The 16,306-nt window shown below is 28.3% G+C and overlaps 4 protein-coding genes across 4 annotated transcripts; 1 reads left to right on the plus strand and 3 right to left on the minus strand.

Annotated features, from left to right (window-relative positions):
- Nucleotides 1-1,076: 1,076 nt before the first annotated feature.
- OCT59_022310 (uncharacterized protein) lies at nt 1,077-3,707 on the plus strand (the record flags this gene model as incomplete). Its single annotated transcript, XM_025322393.2, has 12 exons — nt 1,077-1,079; nt 1,174-1,345; nt 1,444-1,502; nt 1,583-1,762; nt 1,889-2,199; nt 2,263-2,507; nt 2,623-2,772; nt 2,859-3,035; nt 3,095-3,190; nt 3,350-3,361; nt 3,434-3,475; nt 3,670-3,707. The coding sequence occupies 12 exons, from the start codon at nt 1,077-1,079 to the stop codon at nt 3,705-3,707; spliced, it is 1,485 nt and encodes a 494-aa protein (XP_025166371.2).
- Nucleotides 3,708-4,355: 648 nt separating this feature from the next.
- On the minus strand, nt 4,356-6,702 carry OCT59_022311 (uncharacterized protein; the record flags this gene model as incomplete). The annotated part of the gene is made up of 9 exons (XM_066144730.1): nt 4,356-4,417; nt 4,499-4,540; nt 4,614-4,661; nt 4,738-4,785; nt 4,936-5,166; nt 5,239-5,355; nt 5,427-5,813; nt 5,902-6,223; nt 6,301-6,702. 9 exons carry the CDS (start codon nt 6,700-6,702, stop codon nt 4,356-4,358), a joined length of 1,659 nt encoding a protein of 552 aa, XP_066006163.1.
- Nucleotides 6,703-8,265: 1,563 nt separating this feature from the next.
- Nucleotides 8,266-11,858, minus strand: OCT59_022312 (uncharacterized protein; the record flags this gene model as incomplete). The annotated part of the gene is made up of 10 exons (XM_066144731.1): nt 8,266-8,315; nt 8,402-8,443; nt 8,514-8,558; nt 8,659-8,749; nt 8,831-9,070; nt 9,148-10,370; nt 10,475-10,528; nt 10,597-10,827; nt 11,068-11,389; nt 11,466-11,858. 10 exons carry the CDS (start codon nt 11,856-11,858, stop codon nt 8,266-8,268), a joined length of 2,691 nt encoding a protein of 896 aa, XP_066006164.1.
- A 2,867-nt stretch (nt 11,859-14,725) lies between these two features.
- OCT59_022313 (uncharacterized protein) lies at nt 14,726-16,098 on the minus strand (the record flags this gene model as incomplete). The annotated part of the gene is made up of 2 exons (XM_066144732.1): nt 14,726-15,178; nt 15,511-16,098. 2 exons carry the CDS (start codon nt 16,096-16,098, stop codon nt 14,726-14,728), a joined length of 1,041 nt encoding a protein of 346 aa, XP_066006165.1.
- Between the last annotated feature and the right edge of the window lie 208 nt (nt 16,099-16,306).

Raw genomic sequence — 16,306 nt, forward strand, 5'->3', positions numbered from 1 at the left:
ATTTAATACAAATCATGTGAATTTTAATGTTCTATCATATTAATATTATCGTAATATTATACTATAGGAAAACTTGGTAAACATATTGTCCTTTGTCACCAAAAACCTGATACTAATGGTGCTAATCAACAATGGACTTTGACAAAGGAAGGATATATTGTTCTAAAAAGTCATCCTAAATATGTTATCAATGTGAAAGGAACAAAGATGGTTCACACGTTGTGCTTTCTGATAGTAATTCAGTATCTTTTGCAAGGTGTAATTTTGCCAAGTGGAAAATAATTTCTTTAAACAAGGTCAGATTGTAAATAATAGAAGCTAAAGATCTTAAAAAGGTTGATTCATTCTTTACAGGCGGTAATGTTTCTATTTCTTTAATAGATCATTAATTCATTGTACTGTGAATATTATTTATAAATTTTATTATTTGGTTTTAAAGGAAAGTCTGATCCTTATGTTTAAGTTTCACTATGATAGTCAAGACATTATGACTCAAACTAAATTTATTGAAAATACTTTGGATCCTATTTGGAGCGAAGTTCATTATTTACCAGTAAAAAATATTGGGGATAAATTCATTTTGGATGTAATAGATTTTAATTCGTTTACTAAGGACAAGCCACTCGGTTATGTTATTTTTGAAGTTACTAAGGAACGGTTTCACCTAATGTGTATGTATGAAGGAACACTGAATGGCATTGATAGTAAGTATAATCATTAAAATTATTAGGTTTTTTTATTAATTGAAAGCTAACATACAGTTTAATATTTAGATGGGCCAACCTTTCAGGTCAAGGAAAACTTCATTACAAAGCAAAATTTTACCCTTTAACTTTAGATGCCTTACCAAAACCAACAGAAAATTTCCTTGTTAATCTTAAAGAAAAACCCTTTGATAAATCAACACTTTATATCCTTATTACATTGCAGACACCAAATAGTAGCTTCCCCCCTTCTAACACATTAGCAAACTTGTTTGGTTATTCCGATACAGAAGAACTGTTAATTTGTATAAAAATTATAATCATGATGAGAGAGTCATAAATAATACCAATAAGACAATCTGGACCACTTGTATGGTAAGTTTTAATACTATGTAATTTATGTATAAAAAAGTTATATTATTATTTTTTTTAAAAATCACATTATTTTTATTGTAATTTTATTTTATAGGTATTATGGTTTTTGAGATTTTTATTGAAAGAACACAGAAGTGAATGGGCCGGTATTTATGAACGTTCAGAAAAATATATCACTAAAGAATTAGGTGGTGATTTAGAAGTTGAAGAAATTGCAATCGCAGGTGGAAGAAAAGCCGTACGTGAAAGATTTGAAATCAAAGATGGTAAATAATTTAATTCACATTTACTTATTATATTAGAGGTTTATATGTATTTATCAATTATTTTGTTTAATTTCAAAATTATTTATTAATTAATTAAGATTTAATAGTTCATTCAAAGACAATTGTCATTGCTCGTCGTACCGTTTCCGTCCGTCTAGTACGTCTTCTCTTGAGCTATCAAAAAGAATCGGGTTGTTTTGAACTTGATAATCACTTGGCTGAAACTCTTGATTTCAGTTCGGTTCGGCCGAAGAAGCAAAGAAAAGTTTGGAAACTCATTTCTCATCTTATTCAAAAATTTCAAAACTTGATGTAAACTTACATAGCTCGGCTATAATGATTTGGTTTGTAAGATATGTATTGGCCGATTTCAGAATTGATAAATATCAAATCACATCAAAATGGATTACTGAACAGGTAAAGGGATAAACAAATCCAAGAAACTTTGTCAGAAAGAGATTCGATGTTGATGATGAGGTATTAAAAGTAGATGAAACTTTCAAATCTACTTTGGCTCTTAATATTCCTCTAAATATAAAAAAGGAAATCGAAGATGAAATAAAAAGTGAAAATGGTGCTATTGTAACTCAAGTCATTATTGGACTTCTCAAAATTAAAATTAAAAATGCCAGAAATCTTCCAAAGTCAAGTTTATTGTTTACTTATTCAAAACCAGATCCTTATGTTAGAATTCTTGATGCTTCTGGTCAGGAAATTGTTCGAACTCGTACTATTTCTGAAACGACTGAGCCAAAATGGGAAGAAGTTCATTATGTTTCAATTCATGGCACGGGAGAAAACATTACCTTTGAGATTATGGATAAGAATTTATCTGTAGCTGATAAACCTTCTTGGTACTTATGTTTTTGAAACCGCCAAAATTGTAAGAAATCTGAAGACGGTTCCTATGTTACTAGTGAACCTATAAGAGAATTGTTCTCTCTTGTTATTGGAAGAAAACCTAGTGGTGGAGAATTAGATTTGGAAGTCCAATTCGTTTCTGCTCAATATAACTGGAAAGAAAGTTTCGTCTTTAAAAAAAAAACTCTCACTATTGAACACATTTATATTATTCTTAGTTGGAGAAATACTAGAAGTTACTTCGAATTCTCCGATGATATAGCTCATTTCTTTAATTATAAATCTCAGGAAGAATTAAAAAGTGATTTCTTGAAACTTACCACTGAATTCACTGAATTGCAAATTTAGGCGAATCTTCTATTAGTACTTATTAGTAATCATATATTTAAAAATTTCATGTTGGAAATTTTGTAAAGCGTGGAAGAATATTTCAGCAGATAGTGAAGAGTGGTTAGGTTCGGAAATTGATAATATTGATAAATTATATGAAATTTGTGAAAATTTCATTATCAAGAGATTTAATATTAAAGATTTAGATGAAGAACAAAAAAACATTTTGATATCGGGTAAAATTATTTCTCATTCTATTTTTATGTTATTTTTCATTTGATCATTTTTTAGGTTAATGCTTCAAATTTCAAAATTTCATTAGTTAAAAAACGAGTTATCATTACACGTAAATTGGTTACTATTCGTGTCATTCGTCGTATTCATGTCTATCAAACTCAAGATGGGGCCATTCCTCTTGACAAGACCGCTGAATTACTTGGATTCGAAAATACTGAAGACCTTAAAAAAGAACTTCAAACTTACTTTAAGAGTGGAAAGCGTTAAGAAAGTTGAACATTTATGGGCTTGTGCTTGCATAATTTTGTACCTACGTAATAGATTATCGCATTGAATGGATTGATATCTTTAACAAAGCTTCTGAATATTTAATTATTCAATTTAATGATTTAGGCTTGGAAAGTGATGTTTTAGAATGTGCTAAAATTTATAATTGATCGATATCAAGTCGATAAAGAAACTTTTGAGGAAGATAATAAATTTGATTTTGACATTCAAAACAAGAACAAAAGCATGTCACATGAAGAGGTCGAACGTAGTAAAATTATTAAGGAACCAAATACTTGGGACATTAAGATGAAGTAGAAGGTATACATATTATAACTTGGTTTGAATAACATGAATATATATATATTAATTAAATCTATATCTATATTTTAGATTCTAAATATATTACTCAAACGTATAATTTTTCTTTGAACGGTAAGTTATTTATAAGTACTTATTTAATTAATATAATTAATATTGGGTTACTAGGTTAATAATGAGCTTTAGAAATTTTAAGATTAACTCTGAAATGACAACAAAAAATTTTAATTGTTTGACTTTAAAGTACTTTTAAAAATTAGTATGAAAATAACTATGTAAATAACTAATTTTTCCATTTTTTACCTTAGATTTGAAAGAGGCTTTTGATAACAATGGTAATGAATGAATTACGTTAAGTTCATTATCCACATATATTTATGTATTTTTATGTCACATTATTTTATACTAAAAATGAAACTATAAATGTCTGTATTTTAATAGTGAAATTATAATAAATAAATAAAGCAAATTTCAAATTTATTTTCAAGGATAGTTGAAAAATAAGATAATTAATTTGCGATAACTAATCATCCTCAAAATAAATAATAAATTAAGCAAGAAATTTTCAACTATTGAAAATTCAGTCCAAATTAGTATAAAATTTATGTTCGGAGCGGACAAAAAAAAATCGATCACGTGAATTTCTCTGTCCTCCACGTGATCGTAACCCAATGAAATCGCAAATTTTAGTTTTTTCGCTCCGAACTCCCGTTTCCTAGTAGATAAATATTCATGTTTTACAATATATTATTGCCATAACGATCTTGTTTTTTATTGGTTAATGTTAGAATAATATTATATGGTCGAGTCTATATCCTAGAAGTCCTAAAGAATACTGTATTTAGTGTCTGGAATTTTAAATTTAAACCGAAAAAATAACAGGAGAATCACACTTTGTAATGTACCTGTCAATATTGTAATTGTATTATTTTCAAATCTAGATAAAAAACTAAAATTTAGTAATTTAAATAAACATGTAAAATAGAAAATATGTTTATGAAAAATCCGATAATCTTGAACGATTATTGATTAATTCAGTGTAAGCCTTGTTTAAATCTGCAATAATATAAAGAAGAAAATTCAACAACAAGATTTTTTTATTTTCATTACTGATGAATTATAAATAAAATTACTTACGGTCCAAAGAAAATGCATATGTTTGAGTATTATATCTAGGATCTAAAAAAAAAAGGATAATTGTAAATAAATATTGCACACCACTTTCATTATAAATTATATCAATTAATATAACCTTCTTCTGTTTCATTAATATCGACATCTTCCATTTTATATCGATATCCTATAATTTTATGATATTATTAATATATTATTAAACATATATGAGTAATAAAAGTAGTACAAGTTTATATACTAACCTCCTTCTATTTCATTAATATCGGCATCTTCCATTTGATATCGATAACCTATAATTTATATGATATTATTAATATATTATTAGTAGTAAAAGTTGTACAAGTGTATACATAAATAAAGCATAAATTTTAATATTGCTAATTAATTTTAATCTAATAAAATGAATTTTTTTTTTAAAAAAAAAGGTTGTTAAGTCTCACCTGATTTTGGAAATTGAGATGCTTCGGGAAGTCGAGATCTTCGGAGAGGGGGAGGTGGCGCTGGTAGAGACGACTGGAAAGGTGGAAATGGAGGTGGTGGTGGTGGCGCTGGTAGAGACGATTGGAAAGGTGAAGGTGGATGTTGAGATGCTGAAAGGAGAGGAGAAGGTGGAAGCTCTTGGGGAACTTGAGGTATATTAAGAGAATATTCATATGCTTTTGTCTCATAATCTAAAAAAATCAAATAAAAAATGTAAATATTTAAATAATAGTATATACATTTAATTTTTACATATTATATGCCTGGTTCAATGTCTATATCTACAAAACTGTTTTCATTCGACATAAATAATTTTTCTTCACTCTCAGAGTGATAAGCTGGAAGCATGTTATCAAAACCAAATGATTTAGTTTCACGTTCTAAAAAAAAATTTAAATATTTTTAATATAAATATTCGTTTAAAATTAATATATGTTTATAGTTTGTATACCTGATTCAATTTGTGGCGGTAATGAATAAAAAGCAACTTTTGACGAAACAGTTTTATCATCAGCCATTTTACATAATTCTATCATTTCTTCAAATATTTTTGGTAAAAGAGATGCATCAGGCCTTTTTAATGGATCAGAATCCCAACATTGTTTCATAATATTAGTATAAAAATCTGGTGTTCCTTCAACAGTATTAGGTCTCAATCCATCAAGTATTGAAAGTGCAAGTTCTACGTCATGATGTTTATTTGAAAATGGAGGTTTATTTGATGTTAATTCCCACATTATCATACTAATACTATATACTTCTGATTGTTTTGTATACGGCTTATTTCTTAGGACTTCAGGAGCAATATAAGGCAAAACTCCTTGAATGCTACTTGAAACTTTAGTAGAGAATATATAATTTTATTAATAATATTCATAAAGCGAAAAGAATATATATATATATATTTTATATTTTTGATTATTTACCCATTTCCGAATCAATTGGTTGACAAAGCCCAAAATCACTTAAAAAAATTCTATCAGCTTCATCTACTAAAATATTTTTACAATGAAAATCCATATGGAGTAAATTCATTTGGTGTAGAGAATTTAAAGCTTTTGACAGTTCAATAAGAATTTTTATTCTATCAGTCCAAGTTAATTTTGGAAAAAATTTACGTATATAATTTCGTAAATCTCCATGCTCTGCATGTTTTATTATCATGGCATATTCATCTCCTTCAGGTGATTTTGTTATTCCATAAAATGGTATGATGTTTTGACTACGACATTTATGGTGAATTTTAAGCTAAATTATTAAATTAAAAAAAAAATTAATTTAAGAAAGAAAAAAATAAAGTAATTATTATTAATTTTTTTTTTTACCTCGTTTAAAATATTGTCATTGATATTATTAGAATCTTTAGTAACTTTTAAAGCGATATTAGTTGACAACTGGTTTAATTTCCAAGTTCCAGAATAAATTTTTGAATTTCCTCCAAATGTTAAGTATTTTATATTTTCTAAATTTGAACATGATACCCATTCAATAAAATCATCACAACATTTCGAATTTAATTGGGTTTCTTTAATAAATTCATCTATAATAAGATTTCCACTTTCAATTTTGTTTTCTTGATTAATTTGTACGCTACGAATTTTACTGCATTCATTTATCCGCGAAGGAGAAAGAAATTGTTTTCTACAAAGTTGATTTGAATAATTTATTATTCTTTGATTACATTGCATACAAATGCTAGTATTTTTTGAATCATCCAATATATCCATGTTATTTTTTTCTAATAATAAAAGTACTAAAATCAAATTCCTTTATATATTTAAAATCTTAAATTAGTAATCATGTAAACATTATTCTGTGCAAGATGAAATGCCGAAGGCTGAGGATTTATTTGCAACATCTATACCCGTTATAATAGTTTTTGTCTAACCGAATAGTACAACAAGGGATCGGCACTCAAGCTATATACATCTCTTCAGGGCCAGAATTTTCATATCCCGCCTGGCATTATCAAGAAGGGAAGGATCTACATGCTATTTTTATGTAATGTACGGCAATTAGGTTTGGGTAGTTTACTATGTTAGATAGGCCAGTAGTTCTTTTTAGTTTGTAATTTTCTGTATCAATGGTTTATACTGTTTACTTTATTACTTTAATAAATGAGCCACTCTATTTGAAAATTAGCCGAAATCAAATACTGTACTTTAATATTATTTATACGAATTCATTAATTTTTATTTTAAATATATTTCGATTATGATTGGTAGATTCCCACAGTTGATCATCTACTATATCATACATAAACGATTTCTTTAATAATCATCGATCAAGGACTGGTGAATTTGATTGAGTTAATCATGCTCGATTATTGATCAGGTTCAAGTCAATGTCCGATCTATATTGTATATAATGATACAAATAATTTTTTTTTTCGTAATGATGCTACGATCATTACGTATATAAGGGTAAGGGAAACTAAATCAGGGTTTTAATAACACTAACAAAAAAAAATTACACTTTTTAGAGTGAATTTTATAAAGAGGGGAATGAGTTTTTTAGGATTTATGTTGTAATACTTTTTTCTTTATTTATTAATAATTGTTTGTTACGTGAGATTACGTAAATCCTATAAAAAATTTATTCCGTATTTTTTTATTCCATGTTATTTCCGTAAATATATCATATTCACGGAGTTTTTACAGAAATTACGGATAAAAATTTTTTACAGGAAAATCTTTTTCCCATTTATCGATTCGAAATTAAAAAAGACATTTTTATTATCTAATAGTGAAATTATAATAAATAAATAAAACAAGCTCAAAATTATTTTTAAAAAATAAAAAAAAAAATTAATTTGTGATCTCTAATTATCTAGAATAAATAGCCTAAATTAATTTGGTATTGCCGTTATTTGTTAGTTAATGTTAGAGTAATATTATATGGCCGAGTAAAATACTAAAGGATATTTAGTGTCTGAGAATTATATAAATATATATAATTTAAACTTGAACAAATAATAGAATTACAACATTGAATCACACTTTGTAATGTACTGTTTTCAATAGTGTAATTGTAATTTCATTATAATTATTATCAAATCTAAGATAAAAATTAGTGATTTAAATAGATATGTAAAATAGATACCCAAACTCATAAACTGAGGTCCTTTTCTATTCAAAAAAAAAAGACTTGAACATTACTTAACAAATTCACGTAAGAATTTAAATTATATCACGATCACGTGACGTTGTTAAAGGTGTACTAATTATGGAGCTCTTAAAAATGAATATTTTTTCCTACTCTATGTAAAATAGAAAATATGTTATGAATCATCAGATAATCGAACGATTATTAATTAATTCATTGTAAGCCTTGTTTAAATCTACAATAATATAAAGAAGGGCTTAAATAAGATTTTTATTTTCATCACTGATGAATTATGATAATTAAATAAATAAAATTGCTTACGGTCCAAAGAAAATGCATATGTTTGAGTATTATATCTAGGATCTAAAAAAGATATTTGTAAATAAATATGCACATCATCTTCACTGTAAATTATATCAATTAATATACTGACCCTCTGTTCGATTATTATCGACATTTTCCATTTGATATCGATATCCTATAATTTAATTGATATTATTAAACATATATGAATAGTATAAATTTGTATGCTAATTAATTTAGTGAATTATTTGAAAAAAGAGATTGTTGAGTCTTACTTGATGATTTAGTAAGTTGAGATGTTTCGGGAAGTCGAGATCTTTGGAAAGGAAGAGGTAGAGGCGATGGGTATGCATTTGTTGAAGATGACTATTTCAAAATAAAGAAATATTTTAATTAACATTCTAAAAAAAAAAGAATGAATGAATGAATGAATTTAATGTTAGTTACCACTGGAAGATATTGAGAAGAAACAGGTGATTGTATTCGATTAGAATCAAAGAATTGTGGTGGTCGAGAAAGTGTTGAATTAGGAGGATAAAAATTTGAAGAAGAACTAGGATGAGGAGGATAAACATTTGAAAATTTAGAAGAATAATTATTTGAATAATTAGGAGGGGGATAAACATTTGAATTCGCTTGAAGATGTTGAGGCATTCGGAAAAGTGGTGGGTATGCATTTGTTGATAACTATTTCAAAAGTAAAGAAGTATTTAAATTAACAACCCATTTTTTAAAAAAAATAAATAAATTTTAACATTAGTTACCACTGGAGGATATTGAGAAGATTGTTTTCGATTAGGATTAGAGAATTGTTGAAATTGACAACCATATGAAGGAGTTGTAGAAGGGGGATAAACATTTGAAGGAGGATAAGCAGGTGGATATAAAGGTCCTTGTGCCGGTGGTTGGAGAGGTAAAGAACTACTATAAATAGATTGATTTTCTACAAATTTCTGAGGATATTGATAAGATTGGTTTCGATCAGGACCAGAAAATTGTTGTTGTTGTTGTTGAAATTGTTGAAATTGATAACCATCATTTGAAGGAGTTGTAGAAGGGGGATAAACATTTGAAGGAGGATAAGCAGGTGGAACAGACGAAAATCCTTGTGCCGGTGGTTGAAGAGGTAAAGAACTACTATAAATAGATTGATTTTCTACAAATTTCTGAGGATATTGAGAAGATTGGTTTCGATCAGGACCAGAAAATTGTTGTTGTTGTTGTTGAAATTGTTGAAATTGATAACCATCATTTGAAGGAGTTGTAGAAGGGGGATAAACATTTGAAGGAGGATAAGCAGGTGGAGCAGACGAAAATCCTTGTGCCGGTGGTTGAAGAGGTAAAGAACTACTATAAATAGATTGATTTTCTACAAATTTCTGAGGATATTGAGAAGATTGGTTTCGATCAGGACCAGAAAATTGTTGTTGTTGTTGTTGAAATTGTTGAAATTGATAACCATCATTTGAAGGAGTTGTAGAAGGGGGATAAACATTTGAAGGAGGATAAGCAGGTGGAGCAGACGAAAATCCTTGTGCCGGTGGTTGAAGAGGTAAAGAACTACTATAAATAGATTGATTTTCTACAAATTTCTGAGGATATTGAGAAGATTGTGTTCGATTAGGTTGTTGTTGTTGTGGAAATTGATAACCATTATTTGAAGGAGTTGTAGAAGTAAGATAAACATTTGAAGGAGGATAAGCAGGTGGAGCAGACATAGGTAAAGAATTATTATGCGTAGGTTGTACAACTTTCTGAGGTGGAGGAGGTGGTGGTTGTGTCGCTTGAAAATATTGAGAATGTTGATTAGATGCTTGTAAAGGGAGAGGTGGAGGTGGAGGCCCTTGAAGAGTATGAGGTAACTCAAGAGAATATTCATATGCTTCTGTCCTATATTCTAGAGGATATTCATGTGCCTTTGTCTCAGAATATTCATGTACTTTTGCCTCATATTCTAAAGAATATTCATATGCTTTTGTTTCATATTCTAGAAAAAAATCAAACAAAAATGTAAATATTTAAATAATTAATAATGTATATAATACATTCAAATTTTTATATTTTATGTGCCTTGTTTAGTAACTACAAAACTGTCTTCATTCGGCATCATTTTTTTTTCAGAATTGAATGTTTTAGTTCCATGTTCTAAAAAAAATTTAAATAATTTTAGTATAAATATTTGATTAAATTAATATGTATATTGATTTGTATACCTGAATCAATATATGATGATAATGAATTAAAAGCAACTATTGTTGATACTGTATTATCATCAGTCATTTTGCATAGTTCTATCATTTCTTCAAATATTTTTGGTAAAAGAGATGCATCAGGCCTTTTTAATGGATCAGAATCCCAACATTGTTTCATAATATTAGTATAAAAATCTGGTGTCCCTTCAACAATATTAGGTCTCAATCCATCAAGAACTGAAAGTGCGAGTCCTACGTCATGGTGTTTATTTGAAAATGGAGGTTTATTTGATGTTAATTCCCACATAATCATACTAATACTATATACTTCCGATTGTTTTGTATACGGCTTATTTCTTAGAACTTCAGGAGCAATATAAGGTAAAACTCCCTGAATGCTATTTGAAACTTTAGTAGAGAAGATAATAACTTTATTAATCATATTCACGAAGTAAAAAGATTATATATACCGGTATATATTTGATTATTTACCCTTTTCCGAATCAATTGGTTGACAAAGCCCAAAATCACTTAAAAAAATTCTATCATCTTCATCTACTAAAATATTTTTACAATGAAAATCCTTATGAAGTATATTCATTTGATGTAGAGAATTTAAAGCTTTTGACAGTTCAATAAGAATTTTTACTTTATTAGTCCAAGTTAGTTTTGGAAAAAATTTACGTATATAATTTCGTAAATCTCCATGTTTTGCATGTCTTATTATCATGGCATATTCATCTCCTTCGGGCGACTTTGTTATTCCATAAAATGGTATGATGTTTTGACCACGACATTTATGGTGAATTTTAAGCTAAATTATTAAATTAAAAGAAAAAGAGTGAATTTTAAGAAAGAAAAAAATGAAGTTAATAATATTTTTTTTTTACCTCATTTAAAATATTGTCACTGATATTATCAGAATCTCCAGTAACTTTTAAAGCGATATTAGTTGACAACCGGTTTAATTTCCAAGTTCCAGAATAAATTTTTGAATTTCCTCCAAATGTTAAATATTTTATATTTTCTAAATTTGAACGTGATATCCATTCAATAAAATCATCACAACATTTTGAATTTAATTGAGTTTCTTTAATAAATTCATCTATAATAAGATTTCCACTTTCAATTTTGTTTTCTTGATTAACATGTACGTTACGAATTTTACTGTATTTATTTATACGTAGAAATTGTTTTCTACAAAGTTGATTTGGATAATTTATTATTCTTTGATTACATTGCATGCAAATGCTAATACATTTTGGATCTTTCAACACGTTCATCTTTGTTTCTAACAAAATTCAAAAAATGTATTATAGAAAATTCCTTTATATGTTTAAACCTTTAATCATGTACATTTTTCGTGCAAAGATGAAATGCTGATTGATTTGCACATCTAATGCTCATTGTAATAATTTTTGTCTAACACAACTTGGATCAGCATATATTCCGCATGGGTATTACTGTATCAAGAAGGGAAGGATCTACATGCTATTTTTTGTGTTGCAGATACAACACGTTGTAACGCATGTTGCAACTAATACACAGGTTAATTTTTTCTATATTACTATTATTATAGAGGTTAAGACGGTTAACTGGTTAAGACATTGGTTAACCGGTTAAAACTATTTTGACCATAAATCCATAATTCTAGTCAGATTTAGAGATTGCCCTGTAAAAAAAGTCAATCCGTTTTTTTTATTTTATCTTTTTTCCGTAAAAGGCTCATATTTTCCTAGTCAGATTTACTTAATGCGGCCCAGAGGCTTGGTAATTTCAGTCATGTGTTCCCAAACTCGAAGTTTTAATACCTATTTATTAATAATGGTATTGATGAAAAATAATCTTCAATGTGTTAGTAAAATCAAAAATCAGTACAAAAAAAAATTTTTGATATTTTTCATATTAACCGATTAATTAACCGGTTAAGGTTTTTTTTGGACGGTTCCAACCTCTAATTATTTATTGTAGTACGACAATACAACGTTGTAACATATGTTGCGACATTGCGCAAATTTCAAAAATACAACCCCAACTCTAGTAGTTACCTTTTAATATGATTCTCGGGATCCTATTACAAGCCAAGCTATTTCTGTTAATTATTATTCATTCTATTTTGCGTTAATATCATTGTCATGAAATGATACATACTACAAATAAATTTTTTTTAAATGTTTTAAATGATACAATTCTTGAGTCATTCTATTTGAAAATTGGCCGAAATCAAAATACTTTAATATTATACTGACAAAGGCGACAATATATAAAATTTTATTTATGATGTAAATAAATTTATAAATTGAAACAAGGCGAAATAATAGGATGAGAAAATTATGGAGATTTCTGCAAGACAAAATAATATTCTGTAACTACTACATGGATATTAATTAATTGGATGCTGAAGACTCCTAATAATATATATAATGGGCTAATGCATTTACAGTAATAATAAATAAAATTAGACCATCGACAAAGGACTAGTGAATTTGATTTTGCTCGATTATTAATCGGTTCAAGTCAATACTCGATCTATATTATACAGTATAATCATTACGTGAACTTTGAAAATTTCTATTTCGTAAAATTTCTTTAAAATTTTAAATTCGAGTTCAAATTTGATTCGGATTATAGACCGATAATAAGTTGCATATTAGATAATCACGAAAATTTTAGCTAATTTAGTTTTTGACAAGTGTAATTAACACTTAATTAACACTAAAAAAATTCCACTTTTTAATATAGGTTTTATGTTCTGTGCCTTTCCTTATTTGTTAAATAATTGTTTTTTACGTGGGGTTACGTAAAAAATCTTTTCCCTATTTTTAGATTCGATATTAAAAAAAATTTGAATATTTTGTTTAAAAAAGGAGTAAAGCGATAGTCTGATCGATAAGTTAAAAATTTATCAATTAAGATGATATGTACGGTATATTAAAGTTAATGCTCGTAACAAATTCAAATTATACGAGATGACATATCATAACAAAATCACCTAAGAAAAATTAACGTTATTAATTTAATCGTCTCCTATTTAGAATCTCATTCAAATTTACAATAAAAAAAGAACATCTATTATAATTAGGATTTAATGTTTGGCGATTATAATAATCATTGTTTTAAATAAACTTTATAGTGTTTAATTTAAAATAATTTCAAGGAAAAGAACACTGAGATTTCAGTTAGTAGCTTAATTAAATTATGCCTAGCTGTTAAGTGAAAATGGACTGCATTTATATTGGGTTAATAGCACTATAGGCAGAATGCTTATTCCATTAAACTCAGTGACATGACCTAATATATCTTTAAATTTAGAACGTAAACTTATCTAAGTAAATGTAATAATTGGGATAATGTTAAAATTAAATCTTTATAGAGGATTTTCAATAAACAAACCAATGGTAAAGATATAAAAAATAGGAGATTGGTGACTACATTCTTATATGTTAAGTGTTAATACATTCACTTAGTAAATTATTTATTTTCAAATTAATGTAATACACCTTTAGTTAGTCATATAATATATATATATATATATACAGTGTGGGACAAAAATAGTTGGACTCACCTTTAAAATGCAATATTTTGGTAAGCATTGCTTTATTTTTCACAAAATTTTTACCAAATATTCGTCTTAATCTGGTGGATTTTACAAATTATTTGTTGTAAAACTACTGTTACTAGTTATCAAAATATTATAAAAAATAGAAAACAGAGACCCTCCATATTTATTACAATATTTCAATTAGCATTGCTCCATTTTTCATAAAAATACTATCAAAATAATCTTCATAGTGGGAGGATTCTAACAAGCTCTTTTTTTTTTTTTTTTTTTTTTTTTGTGGAGCTAATGACGTCACAAGGACGATTTTTATTAATTTTGTAGATAATAGGCCGTGAGTCCAGAAGACTCGGGGGCAACGAATCATACAAAAAATCTAAGTATACAACTAAACACGTAGAAGTATACCTACGATGCTACACGTTTACGAACAAATTACAAAAAAAGACTAAACTCCCACTCGCAAAGCAGAAAATCCACCCAATAAGCTAGAATAACTCCCACCTACCAAATGAATTACTGCCTAACAAGCTAGAAACGGCAAGAAAAAAAAAAATAAATGTAAAATAAATTCTAAAACCTAAATTAATATTAAACTAATTTACGCAGCAAATCTAAAATTTCTGCTAAAACTTTATTTTTTGATTTACTACGGGACTTGTCCTTCTTTTTCTTTTGCTCTTCAGACTTCTTGGACGTCGTCTCTTCTGGTTTCTTCTTGGAATTCTTTGAATTCTGTTGAGTTTTCTCAGTCTTCTGACTTCTTGAAGTTCGATTTCGGTTCTTATTGGCTTTATCGCTGTGTGACCTTGTTGGTTGCGTCGGAGGAGCGTGCCGATTCCATGATAGATTATAATTTTCCCAAATTACCTGATTATCTAATGCTGCGCGCATATCAACCCACCTTTCGAAAAAACCAAGTAACTTACGTTCCCCTCTCGCTGTTTGTACAATTTTAAAACTTTTCAATCCTTTTATCGCAGAAAGGAAAGAATGTGGGCGACGGTCGGTCCATAAGGCTGCTAGAGTCATTGAATCTAGTATCTTATGAATCGTAGCTTGGAACTTCTCACATTGTTTCCTTTCTTTGAGAGTCCACCTTGCTGGAAACCATCGTACTGGTATCCCCCTAAATCCGTAGTTCATACCGGATCTTCGTTAACTTCGAATTGGGCTAACCGAAAGGTACTTAATTCTATCTTCAAACGGAGCGTTTGATATTTTCTTTGTGGCTTCATTTGTAAAGAAATAGTTTTCCCCCATAAAGTTAGTTCCTTCAGAATATCTTCAGGAGTCCAGGATACCGGAATGTCATACACCAAAATGTCTCTGACTCGCGATGTATCATCATCGGTAGGTATATGTCCAGTTATTACATTTTTAACCAAATTTTTATTCGACTTCTTTTTTTGCTTCGAAGACTTTGTCAAATCCACATCCATATTTTCTTGTTGTATTACATGTTGCGGCTGTGTAATATCAACTATTAAGGGCATGGCTGTGTTCAGATTGTGATCCAAAAGTGATTGATTGACATTAGGTTGTGTACCAGATGATTCCGCGATCATCCGATCTTGAACATCAGAAGACTTATCGATCGGCTGATTTATATTCAAATCTCGATCATCATCCATTAGATCATCATCATCAGCTTCTAAATTCGGTTGAAAAGGTATTGCGTCATAATCTAACTCTTCTGAGTCAGAATTATTCGAGGAATCGAGTTGGGTTTTTGAAATCTTTTTTTTTGATTTTTTTGATTTCTTTGATTTTTTGGACTTTTTGTAACTTCTAGGTAAAAATTCCAGTTGTTTTTCCAGTTCCTCCCGATTTTTAATTTGTTGTTGTAATAGTATAGACAAACTTTCGTCATTTTCCATCTTCTTAGCTTGTACTGCGGCGAAGCCTTCTGAAGCGGAATACATAGCAACATGCAGGAAAAATGTAAAACTTTCTGGAGTCATTTGATAACGTAAAGCCCTTCCCTCCCAACTATTAATATCTTCATCGTTTAGGCCAAAATTATTCCGTATTATATTACGTTGAACTTCTATATTTCGTCCTTTAAAAAATGAAGAATAAAGACTTTCACAATATTGTATATAATTTTGATATGTGTGTAATAAAAATGGTTTTTGTTCATGTTCTTTAGTCAAAAAATTATTTTCGGCT

This window comes from Rhizophagus irregularis, chromosome 31, assembly GCF_026210795.1.
Source record: "Rhizophagus irregularis chromosome 31, complete sequence".
Lineage (NCBI taxonomy): Eukaryota > Fungi > Glomeromycota > Glomeromycetes > Glomerales > Glomeraceae > Rhizophagus > Rhizophagus irregularis.